This window comes from Oncorhynchus kisutch, linkage group LG6 (assembly GCF_002021735.2).
Source record: "Oncorhynchus kisutch isolate 150728-3 linkage group LG6, Okis_V2, whole genome shotgun sequence".
NCBI classification, from domain to species: domain Eukaryota; kingdom Metazoa; phylum Chordata; class Actinopteri; order Salmoniformes; family Salmonidae; genus Oncorhynchus; species Oncorhynchus kisutch.
In genome coordinates, this window is record NC_034179.2 from 51976883 (window position 1) to 51995486 (window position 18604).

General features: G+C 42.7%; 1 protein-coding gene across 4 annotated transcripts in view; it reads right to left on the reverse strand.

Moving 5' to 3' along the window:
- LOC109892965 (SH3 and PX domain-containing protein 2B-like) overlaps positions 1–18604 on the reverse strand; it is an 85558-nt gene that overhangs the window by 25013 nt on the left and 41941 nt on the right. For all 4 annotated transcript variants that reach the window (XM_031826924.1, XM_020485892.2, XM_020485893.2 and 1 more), the window contains exons 4-6: positions 13092–13168; positions 2861–2952; positions 72–97 (exon numbers count right to left, since the gene is read on the reverse strand). In XM_031826924.1, the coding sequence (XP_031682784.1) occupies positions 72–97; positions 2861–2952; positions 13092–13168 (195 nt within the window). The remainder of the gene's footprint in view (positions 1–71; positions 98–2860; positions 2953–13091; positions 13169–18604) is intronic.

An 18604-nucleotide genomic window follows, 5' to 3' on the forward strand; every position in this document is an offset into this window, starting at 1 on the left:
TATTGCCCACATAAACGTAATACCACAAACAATAATAATTTATACCAAAATGTAATACAAAACTTCCTTACCTGGCTTCTTCTTTCCAATGGGTTCCCTGTAAAAGAGAGAAAAAAATCATTAGAATCAGAAAGAGGAAATATATAACTTGGACAGAGTCATTAAAGGAGTTTGGAACGTTTTATTACTTAGAAACACTTTGAAAATATTTCCACCTACGTAACAACGGATATATGTCTCTGAAAACTCGAAGAATATCAAACGTTAACCCTGTGAATAACCACACTGATTCTATTTATTTAATTCAGGCAAGTTTTGGGACTCGATTCAATTGGATCACTATTCAATCACATTCAAATCTCAGCTATACATTTGTTCTGCTAGTCATGCAGGCTCTAGTCTAGATGAGTGAAACTAAACTCTGCGAGATCCATTACATATCTACAGATGTGTTGACCTTTGCTCCAGATGAGAGGGGATATTGTTGATAGTGAGTTTCTGAAACTAGGCTGAATGAGAATATGATACTGTATCCGCTCAGTCTGCTTTATCCATTTGGACTGCAATCCTCTATCCATTCTCATTTGTGGTAGCCGATTCAATGTCCAGATGCCTAGGGAGACTGAGGTGGCTAAATCAGCCTGACTTTCTATTCTTTCTACACTCTCTCGCGCACACACACACACACACACACACACACAAACTGTCCATCTTATTTTCCTCCTGAATAAAATTCACTCTCAATCACATAATGCATTGTTCGCCAGGCAACTCTGTTATTGCGCTAGCCACAGAGCATCTGCTACATTACTTAAATGTAATATATCTACAGCCATTAGTTTGACTATTAGCGTACTGTCAAAAGAGTCTCCAGCCAAGACAGCCACAGCTCCACCACTAGCCTGACTTATCAAAGGGAAGCAGACGGCTAGTGGCAGACTGGAGTCAGAACAGGGTCAGAAAGGCAATGCACTGTCCAGTATTCTGTATTCTGTAGGTACATTACAAGAGTTTTCCATAAGATCAAATCAGCCCTCCCTCTCACGCTAAAGGAGGTTGTATTGGACCATGGAGGAGTCAATCATGGTCAAGGATACATTGAATAGGAGGACCAACACATCTGTGGTGGGATGGGAGGACTGTGTTCAATTTGGAGCTTTAAAACCTAGAGCAAGCCCATTCCACTACCAGGTGCCAGACCACAAGAGGTCCTAACCAATGACGAGCTAGCAATACGGGGGCTCATCCTCTCTTCTACATCTTCCTTATACCTCTCCACTATCTCTCCTTTCCTCTCCTCGCCTGTCTTTTATATCTCCCCTCCTCTACCGCTCCCTCTCCTCTCTCCACTACTCTCTCATGCCTGCTACTTCAATCTCGCCAATGGACAGACAGTGACATCCCTCCTTACTCTGGTAGATTTATAGAGGGCTGTATAGCGACCCAAGAGAGAAAGGCTGGTGACACGATGTCAGCCCAGCTGAACACAGTCTGCATTAGAAGAGAGCTGTAATCCAATTTTAATAAAGACAAACCAAGGTCTTTTCTATATTCATCTGCCTCTCCCTCCGACCCTCCATCCTCCCCTCCCCCGTCCCTAGAAGCAGATGCTTGGAGTTTGTCTGTCTGAGAGGTAGCTAATAAGGTATGTGTCCTTGGCAACGGCCAGAGGGAACTAGCTCTCCTCCATCTGTCTGTCTAAGGAGGTGACCTGACAGCAGCCATTCATAGTGGCCAGAGCAGTGACAGGCCTTGTATTCTTCTTCTTCCACAGAGATTCATCTCCTCTGCAGTTACTGAACACATATTGTATCAAACAATCGGGCACCAGGCAGCCATTTTGGATTTCAACCAAGGTACTCATGCTGCAATAATGTCGATGGCCAACAAACTCTGAGGAATGATAAGCATCCTTGTGCAAAATCACTGATTGACGGTGCAGAATTAGATTGTTGATGTTCAGTCACATTCTATTGACTTGTGCGTCAAACGGCGCACAGCAAAAAAAAGCGAATCGACAAACTAGCGCAGAAAAGTGTCTTGTTAAGATTGGACAGCCTAGTAAGATTCTAACATTACTCCCATAAACCCTGAAGTAGTTTTGGGATGTGTGAGTCGAACACGTCTCTACATAAATAAATAGAACACATAGACCTAGTTAGTTTGTCAAATAGTGAAGGAAGAAAAATATAGTCTGAAAAGCAGCAGGTTTGATACATTTCACCAGCCATCACTGGGCAAGCAATAGATTAAAGGCCCAGTGCAGTCAAAAGCAGTCACCTGTACCCACTAGTAACCCCACCTGCCCTCCAGGCGTCTGGTAGCTCAACAACACATACGTGATGGGGGGGGGGGTAAATGGCGTGGTGACTTTATGACTTGTGTTGGCACATTGTAACTGTCAGGCTGACTATGACACTAATGTGTTGAGGGAGATTTACAAGAGTTCATGCCGCCTCAGCAGTTCTCTCATACACTGCTCCGGCTAGGCTACATGTTATGTAGCTCTCACTCAGGGCAAACCAACCGCTCCCCCCTCCAACACAGCAATACCAGAGGGAGCATGACATCATGGTCATTACACTCTATTATAACCTATTACTGATGGATTGGCTTGTTTCAACATAAAATGAAATGGTGGTCAGGAGGAGGTCCTTTCTGCTACTTCATGAAACAAAGCCTGCACAAAGCATTGTGCTTCTTTTTCTTTATTTGTAGTGTTTGTTGTTGGCCCAGTACACATGTTGAATGTTTGAATGTGCCTACTGTATCACTTATATGTATTTGTGCTGCTTGTCAGACTGTGTGACAGTGTGTTCCTTTGACAAGAAGGTGACTAATGGTGCGATGTGTAGCTTACTCTTTAGGTGGGTTGAGGTCTTCAGGACGAGTCTCGAAGAATACACGAACCTCCTCACACTGGGATACGTACACGGGCAGCTGAATCAGAGCCTGCGCATAAACACAGAAACACACAAAGGTTTGAATGTTAATCAGAACCAAATGAGAGTTTCATTCCTAAAAGCTATGCAGTATATCCATTTTCCGAATTGTTGGTAAAGTTGCTTTTATTGATTAAAGAAAATGAGATGTTTTTTTTTTGTTCACTATCTAATCATGGCATGGGGTTGTTCAATGACAGACATCTATTACTGACAGACATATATTAATCTATTACTTGGTTTAATTTCATGTTTTTTTGCTAAACGCTACATATCCACCTCACTCTCACAGAAATAAGTAGTACTGCTAGGTTTGACCATCATTATGTTTGGAGGAAAAAGGGAGGCCTGCAAGCCGAACACCACCATCCCAACCGTGATGCCATCTATTTTGTGTAGAGCACCAGTCCCTCCTGCAGCAAAGTACCCCCACAATATGATGCTGCCACCCCCGTGCTTCACAGTTGGGATGGTGTTCTTTGGCTTGCAAGCCTCCCCTTTTCTTCCAAACATAACGATGGTCATTATGGCCAAACAGTTCTATTTGTTTCATCAGACCAGAGGACATTTTACAAAAAGTACGATCTTTGTCCCCATGTGCAGTTGCAAACCGTAGTCTGGCTTTTTTATGGCGGTTTTGAAGCAGTGGTTTCTTCCTTGCTGAGCAGCCTTTCGGGTTATGTCGACATAGGACTCGTTTTACTGTGGATATAGACACTTTTGTATTCATTTTCTCCAGCTTCTTCACAAGGTCCTTTGCTGTTCTGGGATTCATTTGCACTTTTTGCACCAAAGTACGTTCATCTCTAGGAGACAGAACGCGTCTTCCTGAGCGATATGGCGGATGCGTGGTCCCGTGGTGTTTATACATGCATACTATTTTTTTGTACAGATGAACGTGGTACCTTCAGGTGTTTCGAAATTTCTCCCAAGGATGAACCAGACTTGTGGAGGTCTACAATTTTTTTCTGAGTTCTTGGCTGATTTCCTTTGCTTTTCCCATGATGTCAAGCAGATGTACTGATTTTGAAGGTAGGCCTTGAAATACAGCCACAGGTACACCTCCAATTGATGCAAATTATGTCAATTAGCCTATCAGAAGCTTCTAAAGCCATGACATCATTTTCTGGCATTTTCCAGGTTGTTTAAAGACACAGTCAACTTGAATTGTGATACAGTGAGTTGTAAGTGAAATAATCTGTCTAAACAATTGTTGGAAAAATGACTTGTGTCATGCAGAAAGTGGATGTCCTAAATCACTTGCCAATACTATAGTTTGTTAACAAGACATTTGTGGAGTGGTTGAAAAACAAGTTTTATGACTCCAACCTAAGTGTATGTAAACCTCCGACTTCAACTGTATATATTATAAATCAATATAGTAGTAATATGATATCTGTATTTAAAGAATTTACACTTGACATTTACCAGATGCTCTTATCCAAGGCTGTAAGGTTCTGCTTTCCTTTTCTTAGCCAACCTTGTTCTTTTTCTTTGTGTTCTGGAATGTAGCCCTGTCTTTCATTTTTCGTTCATTGATTTCACCTGTTTGTTTTTCTCACCTGGTCTCATCAGCTTTCCTATTTAGTTCAGTTCTTTCTGTTTGTATGGCTGTGCGGTATTGTTTGTTTTTGACCATTGTCTGCCTGTGACCCCGATTCCTGCCTTCTGCGAAGGCTTACTAAACATCTGCTGTGCTCTGCGTGTGAACCTACAACCTTTTCTCCCTGAGTATTCACCACAAGGGAGAAATACATAAGTGCATTCATCTTAAGATAGCCAGGTGACACAACCACATATCACAGTGAAATATACAGGATACGAACATTCCATTCCAGCTAAACAATGGATATAGCGTTGTGCAAAAAAAATAAACATTTTCATTTACATGTTTTAAACATCTGAGCACAGTAATATTTTACACACACATGAACTTACCCATAAGCAATCATCTCTGATGAAAGAACACATGAAATATTTGTGGATATAGCATTTTGGAAATAAACTCAAATGCTGCTATTGTATTTATGTCAGTGGCAGTGGTATTGGGAGTAGTGGTGTTCACTAGGAAATATGTAGCCTGTTTCCCAGGGGAACTACTAAATGACAAATAATGATACAGCAAAGTGAATGACAGCTATAGTACAGATGCTACATTCAAATACCACGTCCTCTTGCGTAAGCAAAACAGCATACAGCAGGCATTACTACCCAACCACACCAACATAGAAAACGCATCTACTGTACCTAAATGGAGCCTAGTCCACTCTATTCTATTTCCTGTTTCTAATCTAACATCATTGATCCTTTCTCCCTGTGGGGGCCCACAGGGCTGTGGCTCTGACCACAGTTCTGTGGATAATCTAGTGGTGGGGGAGACATGCAGGCTGACAGGGCCATTCCTCAGGAGATGAAAGGCTAACTGGCCTGAGATATCTCTCTCTCTCTTTCTCAGCCTCAATAGAAAACGCATCTACTGTACCTAAATGGAGCCTAGTCCACTCTATTCTATTTCCTGTTTCTAATCTAACATCATTGATCCTTTCTCCCTGTGGGGGCCCACAGGGCTGTGGCTCTGACCACAGTTCTGTGGATAATCTAGTGGTGGGGGAGACATGCAGGCTGACAGGGCCATTCCTCAGGAGATGAAAGGCTAACTGGCCTGAGATGTCTCTCTCTCTCTTTCTCAGCCTCAAAGGCCTCAGCACCTCAGTGATCCAACTGATCCAATGCCTAGAACCAGCTGGTGGGTCTCTCCAACAAAACAGCCCTTATTATCACTGTGTGCAGAGAGGCAAGCATGCAGCACACTCCTCGCTGCCATGAGGCATTTCTCAAAGCTATCCATCTCAGCCTCAGGCCCAGCGTACGTCTGCATTTAATAAGGCTAAGTGCCTCAGTACTGTCCACCCAGAGAGGGGCAGCTCTCTCTCGCTCCCCGACAGCCTGAATTATGATATGGCTGGCCCGTATCATAAAATACGGGCCAGCCAGAGTTCAAGGTGCCCTTGTCCAGTGTGGCACCTAGCCCTTTTTGACTCACCGTATGGGAAGCCGTGCCAACAGACTGCCCATGCTAAAAGTGTGGGAGGATTGCCATAGGCATAGCTGAAACCCTGTTCTCCATTAGCGTCGGGGTAAGAGGGTGTGAGTGTGTGCACGGGCATTTGATTTGGTGTGTGACTGTCCAGTGGTCAATTACGAAGATTAAAATGCCTTTTTTATGGGAGAAAAATCAAAATGATTCTCTGGAGTCAGCTAAGAGACAGATGATAAATGTTTTAAGTGTTGACCTCCAGAGGAGCCCCTTCATCCCCTGGTCCTGCTGACTGAATCTGGTACACTGTGTCTGGGGTCAGGAAGAACATACTCCCCCTGTATTTCTCACCCCTTCACTCTGCCTGTGACCTGGCAGGTCATTAGTATTCTCCCCAGAGACTGGGAGCCGGAAGGCACATTACAGCAAATTGACTTTATTGGTGCTCTTTACAGCCGTCAGCATTAACCTAATTGTGTGCGTGTGTGTGTGCGTGGAAGTGTGTGTGTGTGTGTGTGTGTGTGGTGTTGAGTGCATGTGTGCAAGTCAAACAGAAAACAGTGAAGGTGGGGAGAGAACACACATACATTACATGTATGGCAGGTAGCCTAGTGTTTAGAGCGTTTGGCCAGTAACTGAAAGGTTGCTGGATCAAATCCCTGAGCTGACAAGATAAAAATCTGTCGTTCTGCCCGTGAGCAAGGCAGTTAACCCACTGTTCCCCAGGCGCCGAGACGTGGATGTCGATTTAAGGCAGCCTCTCTGATTCAGAGGGGTTGGGTTGAATGCGGAAGACACATTTCAATTGAAAGCATTCAGTTGTACAACTGACTAGGTCTCCCCTTTTCCCTTCCTTAAACAGCATTCTATAGCCCACCCTTTCCAAACAATGGCAATTCTGAAGATTGAGAAACAATGGTAAAAGGGCAAAACTGGAGTGAAAACCTATATCCTCCAAGAATCAGCGTCTCCTCTCCAACAGCAGAAACTCCAGCAAAGGTCATTCCATGCGAGTCAAGTTCAGGTTTAGGACTCACTCAGCATTATGACAGAAAGGTCTAAATGGTGATCCTCTGAGCCAAACATGAAAGCAACTACACTGAACAAAAACATAAATGCATCATGCAACAATTTCAAATATTTTGCTGAATTGCAGTCAATAAAGAAATCAGTCAATTGAAAGAGATTCATTCGGCCCTAATCTATGGATTTCACATGACTAGGAATACAGATGTGCATCTGTTGGTCACAGATACCTTAAAAAAGGTAGGGGTGTGGATCAGTGTTTGCCTCATGTAGCATGACACATCTCCTTCACATAGTGCTGATCAGGCTGTTGATTGTGACGTCTGGAATGTTGTCCCACTCTTCAATTCTGTGTGAAGTTGCTGGATATTGGCGGAAACTGAAACATGCGTTCATACATGAAGATCCAGAGCATCCCAAACATGCTCAATGGGTGATATGTCTGGTGAGTATGCAGGCCATGGAAAAATTGGATAGTTTCAGCTTCCAGGAATTATCTACAGATCCTTGTGACATGGGGCCGTGCATTATTATGCTGAAACATGAGATGATGGGGGAGGATGAATGGCACGACAATGAGCCTCAGGATCTCATCACAGCATCTCTATTAATTCAAATTGCCATTAATAAAATGCAATTGCGTTTGTTGTCCGTAGCTTATGCCTTCCCATACCATAACTCCACCACCACCATGGGGCACATTGTTCACAATGTGGACATCAGCAAACCGCTCACCTACACGATGCCATACACGCTGTCTGCAATCTGCCCGGTACATTTGAACCCAGAATTAATCTGAAGAGCACACTTCAGCGCGCTAGTGGCCATCGAAGGTGAGCTTTTGCACACTGAAGTCGGTTACAACGGAGAACTGCTGTCAGGTCAAGACCCTGGTGAGGACAATGAGCATGCAGGTGAGCTTCCATGAGAAGGTTTCTGACAGTTTGTGCAAAAATTCCTCAGTTGTGGAAACCCACAGTTTCAACAGCTGTCTGGGTAGCTGGTCTCAGAAGATCCCACAGGTGAAGAAGCCAGATGTGGAGGTCCTGGGATAGTGTGGTTACACATGGTCTGCAGTTGTTAGGTCGGTTGGATGTACTGCCAAATTCTCTAAAAACGACATTGGAGGCGGCTTATGGTAGAGAAATAAACATTAAATTCTCTGGTGGACATTTATGCAGTCAGCATGCCAATTGCACATGCCCTCAAAACGTGAGACATCTATGGCATTGTGTTCTGTGACTAAATTGCACATTTTAGAGTGGCCTTTTTTTGTCCCCAGCACAGGGTGCACCTGTGTAATGATCATGTTGTTTAATCAGCTTCTTGATATACCACGCCTGTCAGGTGGGTGGATTATCCTGGATAAGAATAAATGCTCACTAACAGGGATGTAAACAAATTTGTGCACAACATTTGAGAGAAATAAGGTTCTTGCGGTTTGGAAAATTTCTGGCATCTTTTATTTCAGCTCATGAAACATGGACCCAACACTTTTGTTCAGTATATAAAGTAAACACCTTCCATTTTTCACTCGTTCAGCCCTCTGTCTTGACCAGGGCCAAGACAGAGGGGTGCCCCCCCCCAACCCCCCTCTGTCCAAACTAGCCAGCCAGACTGGACAGAACCACAGACCTTTGATCTGACCCCCCGTTCCCCCATTAAAGACACTCACCCAGTGGTATGGTTGCAAAGACGGGGTACTGGAAACTTTCAAACTTTACCAGTAAACTACCAGAATGTTGTTATTTTATGTAATCTATTACAAAATATCTAGTGGCTCATTTGGGTACTTCAGATTTGTACAGGTGTCTATCTCTGGCCTTCTATGTGGCCTTATCACATGTAAAATATATGAAATAATTAACTAAGATGATTTTTAAATGAATAATTAGAATGACAACATACATCAACATAGTGAATACCATTCCTGTTTAACATGAAGGTTTCAGCATGACATCTTTTACACACATTTATTTATTTTACTATGTGTTTACTATGATTTGTTTTGACCTCAAACTGGTGTCAATTCAGAAAAAAGTCAATAGTTGAAAGAGGTGCAGAGTTCAAAATAACGAAAATAATGCCATTGCTGATTAGATGCTTTAAACATATGTATTAGGCTATTTTCCCTTGAACCATATGGTCTATCTACTATAAATTCATGGACAATATGGACACAGATATAAATAATGAATACTATATATTAATTTACTGTACGTTAATAAAACAATAACAAAGTCAGTTTCAAACATTGCTGCTAATAACAGCTAGTTTCCAGACCGGACGTGTGCGTGCACCATCGTGCGCAAATAGATTTTGTCCCCCCACACCAAAACGCGAACATGACACACAGGTTGAAATATTTAAAAAAAACTCTGAACCAATTATATTAATTTGGGGACAGGTCCAAAAGCATTAAATATTTATGGCAATTTAGCTAGCTAGCTTGCAGTTGCTAGCTTATTTGTCCTATTTAGCTAGCTTGCTGTTGCAAGCCAATTTGTCCTAGGATATAAATGCTGAAATGTCCTCTACACCGACAATTAATCCATACATAAAACGGTCAACCGAATCGTTTTTAGTCATCTCTCCTCCTTCCAGGCTTTTTCTTATTTGGACTTTATACGGAAATTGGCATATAACTTTTATAGTGTTACCACAACAACCGATCAACCTCTGTTAATCTTTCAATCAGCCACGTGGGTATAACCAATGAGGAGATGGCACGTGGGTATCTGCTTCTATAAACCAATGAAGAGATGGGAGAGGCAGGAATTGCACCGCGTTCAGAGTCACAAATAGAACTGACTTCTATTTTAGCGCTTGGCAGCGCAGACGCTCGTTGGCACGTGTGAGCAGTGTGGGTGCAATGATTGAATAAATTGTATGTATGGTGTAAATGTATTTTGCAACGCTCGCGCACGTGACATGAGAGGTGTGGTCAGCATGTTACTCATACCACTCCCAGCATTTGGAATTTTGGAAGAAAAGCATGCCCAAATTAAACTGCCTTCTACTCAGGCCCAGAAGACAGGATATGCATTTAATTGGTAGATTTGGGTAGACAACACTCTAAAGTTTCCGAAACTGTTAAAATAGTGTCTGAGTATAACCGAACTGATTTGGCAGGTGAAAATCTGAGAAAGATCCATTCAGGAAGTAGGATTTTTTGTTGTTTTAGTTTTCTTTTCAATTCCATTACAATATCCATTGACTTAGGACTCAAATTGCAGTTCCTATGCCTTCCACTAGATGTCAACAGTCTTTAGAAATTGTTTCAGGCTTATATTCTGAAAAATTAGGGAGTAAGAGCAGTCTGAATGAGTGGACCCTGCAGTGTCACAGAGCTTTTTCATGTGCGCCCGAGAGAGTGCCTTTCTTATTTACCTTTTATATTGATGACATTATTATTGTCCGGTTGAAATATTAATCGATGATTTAGGCTAAAAACAACCTGAGGCTTGAATTTAAACATCGTTTGACATGTTTCTATGAACTTTACGGATACAATTAGGATTTTTTTGTCTGCCTGTTGTGACTGCGCTTGAGCCTGTGGATTACTGAAGAAAACAGGCAAACAAAACAGAGGTTTTTGGATATAAAGATTGACTTTATCGAACAAAAGGAGCATTTATTGAATAAATGAATGTCTTCTGAGTGCAACCATATGAAGACCATCAAAGGTGAGTGGTTAATTGTATCTCTATTTCTGACTTGTGTAACTCTTCTACTTGGCTGGTTACTGTTTGTAATGATTTGTCTGCTGGGTGATGTTCTCAAATAATCACAAGGTATGCTTTCGCCGTAAAGCATTTTTTAAATCTGACACTGTGGTTGGATTCACAATAAGTTAATCTTTAAACCTATGTAAAATAGTTGTATCTTTTCTGAATTTTTATAATGAGTATTTCTGTATTTGAATTTGGCGCTCTGCAATCTCACTGGATGTTGGACATGTGCATCTCTCTCACCAGTGACCTGGCTTCATAACCAAAGGTTCTCTGGCAACATGCCAGGGAATATGTTGTTTTTTAAGAGCATGACTGAGATGGAACCACTTTTCAAAAATTCCCAGGCAACATAAAAAGGCAGTTCTGGTTTATAGGGAAGTCCTTTAAAAGTAAACACGGTCCACTGGGCACAGACCTCAATTCAACGTCTAGTCCATGTTGGTTCAACATAATTTCATTAATATGATGTGGAAATTATGCTGATTCAACCAGTGTGTGCCAAGTGGTTAACCTCTAGTGACTCCCCATCCCGGGTCCGGGAGCGTAATCATCGACACTAATTAGCATAACGCAACGGACATAAATATTCCTAGAAAATATTCCTATTCATGAAAATCACAAGTGAAATATATTGAGACACAGCTTAGCCTTTTGTTAATCACCCTGTCATCTCAGATTTTCAAAATATGCTTTACAGCCAAAGCTAGACAAGCATTTGTGTAAGTTTATCGATAGCCTAGCATAGCATTTTGTCCAGCTAGCAGCAGGTAACTTGGTCACGGAAATCAGAAAAGCAATCAAATTAAATCGTTTACCTTTGATGAGCTTCGGATGTTTTCACTCACGAGACTCCCAGTTAGATAGCCAATGTTCCTTTTTTCCCAAAATATTATTTTTGTAGGTGAAATAGCTCCGTTTGTTCTTCACGTTTGGCTGAGAAATCTACCGGAAATTGCAGTCACGAAAACGCCGAAAAATATTCCAAATTAGCTCCATAATATCGACAGAAACATGGCAAACTTTGTTTATAATCAATCCTCAAGGTGTTTTTCAAATATCTATTCAATAATATATCCACCGGGACAATTGGTTTTTCAGTAGGACCGATTGGAATAATGGCTCTCTCTGTATTTTACGTGAGAATCACTCAGAGCCATCAGGTGACCACTTGCGCAATGTAGCCGCTTACGGGTATTCTTCAACATAAATGCGTAAAACTACGTCACAATGCTGTAGACACCTTGGGGAATACGTAGAAAAAGTAATCTGGTTGATAGCCCATTCACTGCTCAATAGGGACGCATTGGAACACAGAGCTTTCAAAAGATGAGTCACTTCCGGATTGGATTTTTCTCAGGCTTTCGCCTGCAATATCAGTTCTGTTATACTCACAGACAATATTTGTACAGTTTTGGAAACATTAGACTGTTTTCTATCCTAAGCTGTCAATTATATGCATATTATAGCATCTTGTCCTGACAAAATATCCTGTTTACTATGGGAACGTTATTTTTACAAAAATGAAAATACTGCCCCCTAGTCACAACAGGTTTTAAGGGCTTGTAAAGTAAGCATTTCACGTCTACACTTGTTTTATTCGGCGCATGTAACAAATAATGTTAATTTAATTTAGTGGGGGGGGCCTGGGGATGTTGCTGACAGGGGCTAGCTCAGGGTTCCTCAAACCACTGCCCTGATGGAGAGAGAGCACGGAGATAGCACAGCATCCCTACCGCCTGCGATAGAGATGGATTACCCACTTCTCTTTTTGCCTTTCCACTAAAGAGCTAAACACAGACTCTGCAACTATGATGGTTTGTTTTCCAGATGGAATTATTTTCTCTGTCAGCCATGTTCCAGACTGCCTTCAGTTTCCGCAATGTCTAATTCCTGAAGAAAATATCATATTTTCGAGGATGACTGATTTTGTTATCGTATATTTCCCAGTGGGTAATGATAAACATATAAGATATGCATGTTTTTAACATTGCTAGTGCATTGGTCTTTGTATAGAGAAACAGAATGGCTATAACAGGTCAGTGGAACTAGAAACTAGGGTGTATGAAATCCAAAACTGTCTCACTCTGACTGCCATGCTATCAGTGAGGTAAACCGGTCAGCAGGATCATGAATGCAAACCCCTCGCTCTAGTCTGAAGCTCTATCTACCACAGTGCTAATGTCCTAATGCCTGAGATTTAGGTTCCTCTCCAGGCTTCTTCCCCATGGGAGGTTTTAGGGGTTCAAGTTTGGGTCATACTGTTGTGTCGTCCATAACGAGTGAGTGTGGAAGATGTAATACCCCTGAATTGCCCCACCAGCTGAACAGTGGTCTCAGTCAGAGCCTACTCACCCTGCAGTACTCGTTGATAGGCCTCAGGCGCTTCATGGCCACATCCCTGATATGGCTTCTCCTGAACAGGATCTTCCCTGGAAGGAAGAAGAAAGGTCTTTAGGATCTAATGTACATGTCTTACAAAGATACACAGCCCTCTAGCCTCCCCTCTTATCCTAGTCCTCAACCATGGTCTTACGTTATATATAGTACATACTCAAACTGTATGATAATTCAGTATTTGAATGGTGTGGATTCACAGTAGCAATTATACAAGCAGACATAAACAATTATAAATACTCCATAACTGCAATAGTCCATTTTTACGGATTACAATATTCACTTTTGATGGAAAATGTTATGTTTGTGCTTTTCTAATAACCAATTAGACTTGTTTCACGCAAGTGACTGATTGATTGTGCATGTGAGGAATCCTCACTATCAGTATAAGAAATTTGTCAGTACGCCCAGAACATTGTTTTGAGAACTGAAATAAGTATCTCAGTTTCAAGGTCTCAGCTTGGAGAGAAGAAGCCTCGAGGTATTGGTCATTCACATGCAGGAACCACACGTTAATGATGAATTAATGATGAATAATGTAAATCATACAATTATAACTTGTCTGTGTAAACAGTATATAAGAGAACTAACGGGACTGCCCCGGCAGAGCTCCCAACCGACGTGTACTATGGTTTGTTGGAACCTTCTTCAGCATGCTGATAATAAAGAATGATTCATTTAATGGGTGAAAACCAGGTGTCCCTGGTGGTCATTTCCACAACAGTTTGGTGCCTGTGGAGCTTTCCAGTGAGGGTCTGTGAGGAAAACCAGTGGCCCATTTTATGTAGCATGAGGGAAATTCCCATCTGAGCAAAAGACGACGAGGACCCGCCCAGACCAGACCCTTACTGCGAGCTGCCCAGGAGGAGACACATAATCCACAAACAATTGAGGGACACGGCAACTGATTTCAATATGTCAATTCAAATGAATGTGTGAAAATTATTACAAAATAAATTAAACTAAACATTAAAATGAAATGACGTCTATTTGGTCTGGGACCACTGTAGTCTGGGACTACTAGAAAGGTACCATAGTCTCTGGGAGGCTAAAGTCGTCTGGGACTACTGAGATGGGTAAGGGCTGTTCAGAGAAGCCCCACCGACAGCTGTCTATAGGCATTTCTGGGAATTGTCTATGTGGTCTGGGACTACTGAGTGTGTTTGGATAATAAGTTTCGATATATAACGTTAGCTAGGGGTTCTGTCCTCCACCACCCATCATAGTCTGGGACTACTAGTACTACTCTGGACTCTAAAGTGGCATAGAGGTCTAAGGCACTGCATCACAGTTCTAGAGGTGTCACTACAGACCCTGGTTCGATTCCAGGCTGTATCACAACTGGCCGTGATTGAGAGTCCCACGGTGCGGCTCACAATTGGCCCAGCGTCATCCGGGTTAGGGTTTAACCGGGGTAGGCCGTCATTGTAAATAAGAATTTGTTCTTAACTGACTTACCTAGTTAAATAAATGGAAAATAAAATAAAAAATACTAGTAATAGCACAAGGTGTTATTGAGCACAGTGTGTTGTTTTATATGTATAGGAAGTAGCGGCAAGAACCGTTGAAGAACTGACAGAGAATCGTTGAAGATGCACATGAAGTGTTGTGGATGTGAAAACCTAAGCTTTATAACGTTATATAGGGATTATGTGTGATGTGAAAGAGGTGTGTGTCTGAAAGAATACCCCAGACAGTTCTGTGTGAGCGGTGTTTCTCAATCTATAACGTTATCTAGGGGTTCAGTCCACCACCACCCGTCGATCTACAGATAGTGAGCACTGACAGGAGAAGCCATTGACAAGTTTGAGAGGGTAACAGCTGTGATGGGTAATGGCTGTTCAGAGAAACCCCACCGACAGCTGTCTATAGGCATCTCTGGGACTTGTCTATGTGGTCTGGGACTACTGAGATTTCCTCGAGAAAATGATAGGCAGCAACTCAAACAGGAAGTACCCGTGCTCAGGTCTATTCAACGCTGGTCTGACCAATTGGAATCCATGTCTCAAGATTGTTTTGATCTGGGATATGTTCCGGGTAGCCTCTGACAATAACATTGACGTATACACGGACACGATGACTGAGTTCATCAGGAAATGTATAGGGGATGTTGTTCCCACTGCGACTATTAAAACCTACCCAAACCAGAAACTGTGGAAAAATGACAGCATTCGCACAAAACTGAAAGCGTGAACCAGCTAATTTAACGATTGCAAGATCACTGGGAATATAGTTGAATACAAACATTATGATGCAATCAAATAGGCAAAACGTCAGTACAGAGACAAAGTGGAATCGCAATTCAACGGCTCAGACACAAGAAGTACGTGGCAGGGTCTACAGACAATCACGGATTACAAAGGGGAAACCAGCCACATTGGGGACACCGACATCTTGCTCCCGGACAAGCTAAGCACCTTCTTCGCTCGCTTTGAGGATGACACAGTGTCACCGACGTGGCCCACTCCCAAGGACAGTGGGCTCTTGTTCTCCGTGGCCGACGTAAGACAATTAACACTCACAAGGCTGCCGGCCCAGAAGGCATCCCTAGCCGCGTCCTCAGAGCATGTTTTTACGGACATATCTCTCCCTATCCCACTATGCTGTCCCCACTTGCTTAAATATGTCCACCACTGTTCCGTTCCTGTACCCAAGAAAGCAAAGGTACTAAATGACTATCGCCCCGTAGCACTCACTTCTGTCATCATGAAGTGCTTTGAGAGACTATTTAAGGGTCATATCACCTCTACCTTACCTGACATCCTAGACCCACTTAAATTTGCATACAGCCCCAATAGATCCACAGACGATACAATTTCCATCGCACTGCCCACTGCCCTATCCCATCTGGACAAGAGGAATACCTATCTAAGAATGCCGTTCATTGACTACAGCTCAGCATTCAACACCATAACACCCTCCAAGCTCATCATTAAGCTCGGGGCCCTTGGTCTGAACCCTGCCTTGTGCCACTGGGCCCTGGACTTCCTGACAGGCCCAGGTGGTGAAGGTTGGAAACAACACCTCAACTGAGTGAGGGCCCTGGCGGAGTGGTGCCAAGAAAATAGCCTCTCCCTCAAAGTCAACAAAACGAAGAAGCTGATTGTGGACTTCAGGAAACAGCAGAGGGAGCACGCCGCTATCCACTTTGACGGGACCACAGTATTATACACATCACTGACAATCTGAAATGTTCCACCCACACAGAAAGTGTGCTGAAGAAGGCACAACAGCAATATAAATATGACCCTCACAAACTTTTACAGATGCACAATTGAGAGCATCCTGTCAGGCTGTATCACCGCCTGGTATGGCAACTGCACCGCCCACAACTGCAGGGCCGTCCAGAGGGTGGTGTGGTCTGTCCAACATATCAACCACCCGAGCCACACTGCCTGCCTTCCAGGATACCTAGAGGACCAGATGTCACAAGAAGGCCAAAAGGATCATCAAGGACATCAACCACCCGAGCCACGGCCTGTTCACCCTGCTACCATCCAGAAGGTGAGGTCAGTACAGGTGCATCAAAGCTGGGACCGAGAGACTGAAAAACAGCTTGTTATTTCAAGGCCATCAGACTGTTAAATAGCCATCACTAGCCAGCTACCACCCGGTTACTCAACCCTGCACCTTAGAGGCTGCTGCCTTATATACATAGACAGGGAATCACTGGTCACTTTAATAATGTTTACATACTGCTTTACTAATTTCACGTATATACAGTATTCTATTCGACTGTATTTTAGTCAATGGCACTCTGACATTGCTCAACCTAATATTTATATATTTCTTAATTCCATGCTTTAATTTTAGATTAATGTGTATTGTTGTGACTTTTTAGATACTACTGCACTGTTGGAGCTAAAACACAAGCATTTCGCCTCACCATCAATAACATCTGCTAAATGTGTATATAATCAATAAAATTGGATTTGGTTTTCATTTGATGTTGGCATTGTTTTCCAACAACAACACGCATGCAAATACAGTATATCCTCCAAACAACAGCTTCGAGGGCATTATCACTTAAACAACACATGGTGCATTTAGAATGGTAACAGCAGGCCTACATAACGTATGTTATAGCTATGAAGAACAATGAGTAAGCTAGGATATATTGAGTGGGCTTGTGTAGACACGTAAAGACAAATACTAATAGAGACTGATTACATTTTCTCACAACAAATGATCGCATGGCATATTTGGGCTTGTGTAGAGACTACAGTCGTGGCCAAAAGTTGAGAATGACACAAATATTAATTTCCACAAAGTTTGCTGCTTCAGTGTCTTTAGATATTTTTGTCAGATGTTACTATGGAATACTGAAGTATAATTACAAGCATTTCCGAAGTATCAATGGCTTTTATTGACAATGACATGAAGTTGATGCAAAGAGTCAATATTTGCAGTGTTGACCCTTCTTTTTCAAGACCTCTGCAATCTGCCCTGGCATGCTGTCAACTAACTTCTGGGCCACATCCTGACTGATGGCAGCCCATTCTTGCATAATCAATGCTTGGAGTTTGTCAGAATTTTTGATTGTCCACCTGCCTCTTGAGGATTGACCACAACTTCCCAATGGGATTAAGGTCTGGGGAGTTTCCTGCCATGGACCCAAAACATCAATGTTTTGTTCCCCGAGCCACTTAGTTATTACTTTTGCCTTATGGCAAGGTGCTCCATCATGCTGGAAAAGGAATTGTTCATCCCCAAACTGTTACTGGATGTTTGGGAGAAGTTGCTCTCGGAGGATGTGTTGGTACCATTCTTTATTCATGGCTGTGTTCTTAGGCAAAATTGTGAGTGAGCCCACTTACTTGGCTGAGAAGCAACCCCACACATGAATGGTCTCAGGATGCTTTACTGTTGGCATGACACAGAACTGATGTTAGCGCTCACCTTGTCTTCTCCGGACAAGCTTTTTTCCAGATGCCCCAAACAATCGGAAAGGGGATTCATCAGAGAAAATGACTTTACCCCAGTCCTCAGCAGTCCAATCCCTGTACCTTTTGCAGAATATCAGTCTGTCCCTGATGTTTTTCCTTGAGAGAAGTGGCTTCTTTGCTGCCCTTCTTGACACCAGGCCATCCTCCAAGAGTCTTCTCCTCACTGTGCGTGCAGATGCACTCACACCTGTCTGCTGCCATTTCTGAGCAAGCTCTGTATTCGTGGTGCCCCGATCCCGCAGCTGAATCAACTTTAGGAGACGGTCCTGGCACTTGCCGGACTTTCTTGGGTGCCTTGAAGCTTTCTACCTAACAATTTTACCGCTCTCCTTGATGTTCTTGATGATATGATAAATGGTTGATTTAGGTGCAATCTTACTGGCAGCAATATCCTTGCCTGTGAAGCCCTTTTTGTGCAAAGCAATGATGACAGCACGTGTTTCAGTGCAGGTAACCATGGTTGACAGAGGAAGAACAATGACTCCAAGCACCACCCTCCTTTTGAAGCATCCAATCTGTTATTCG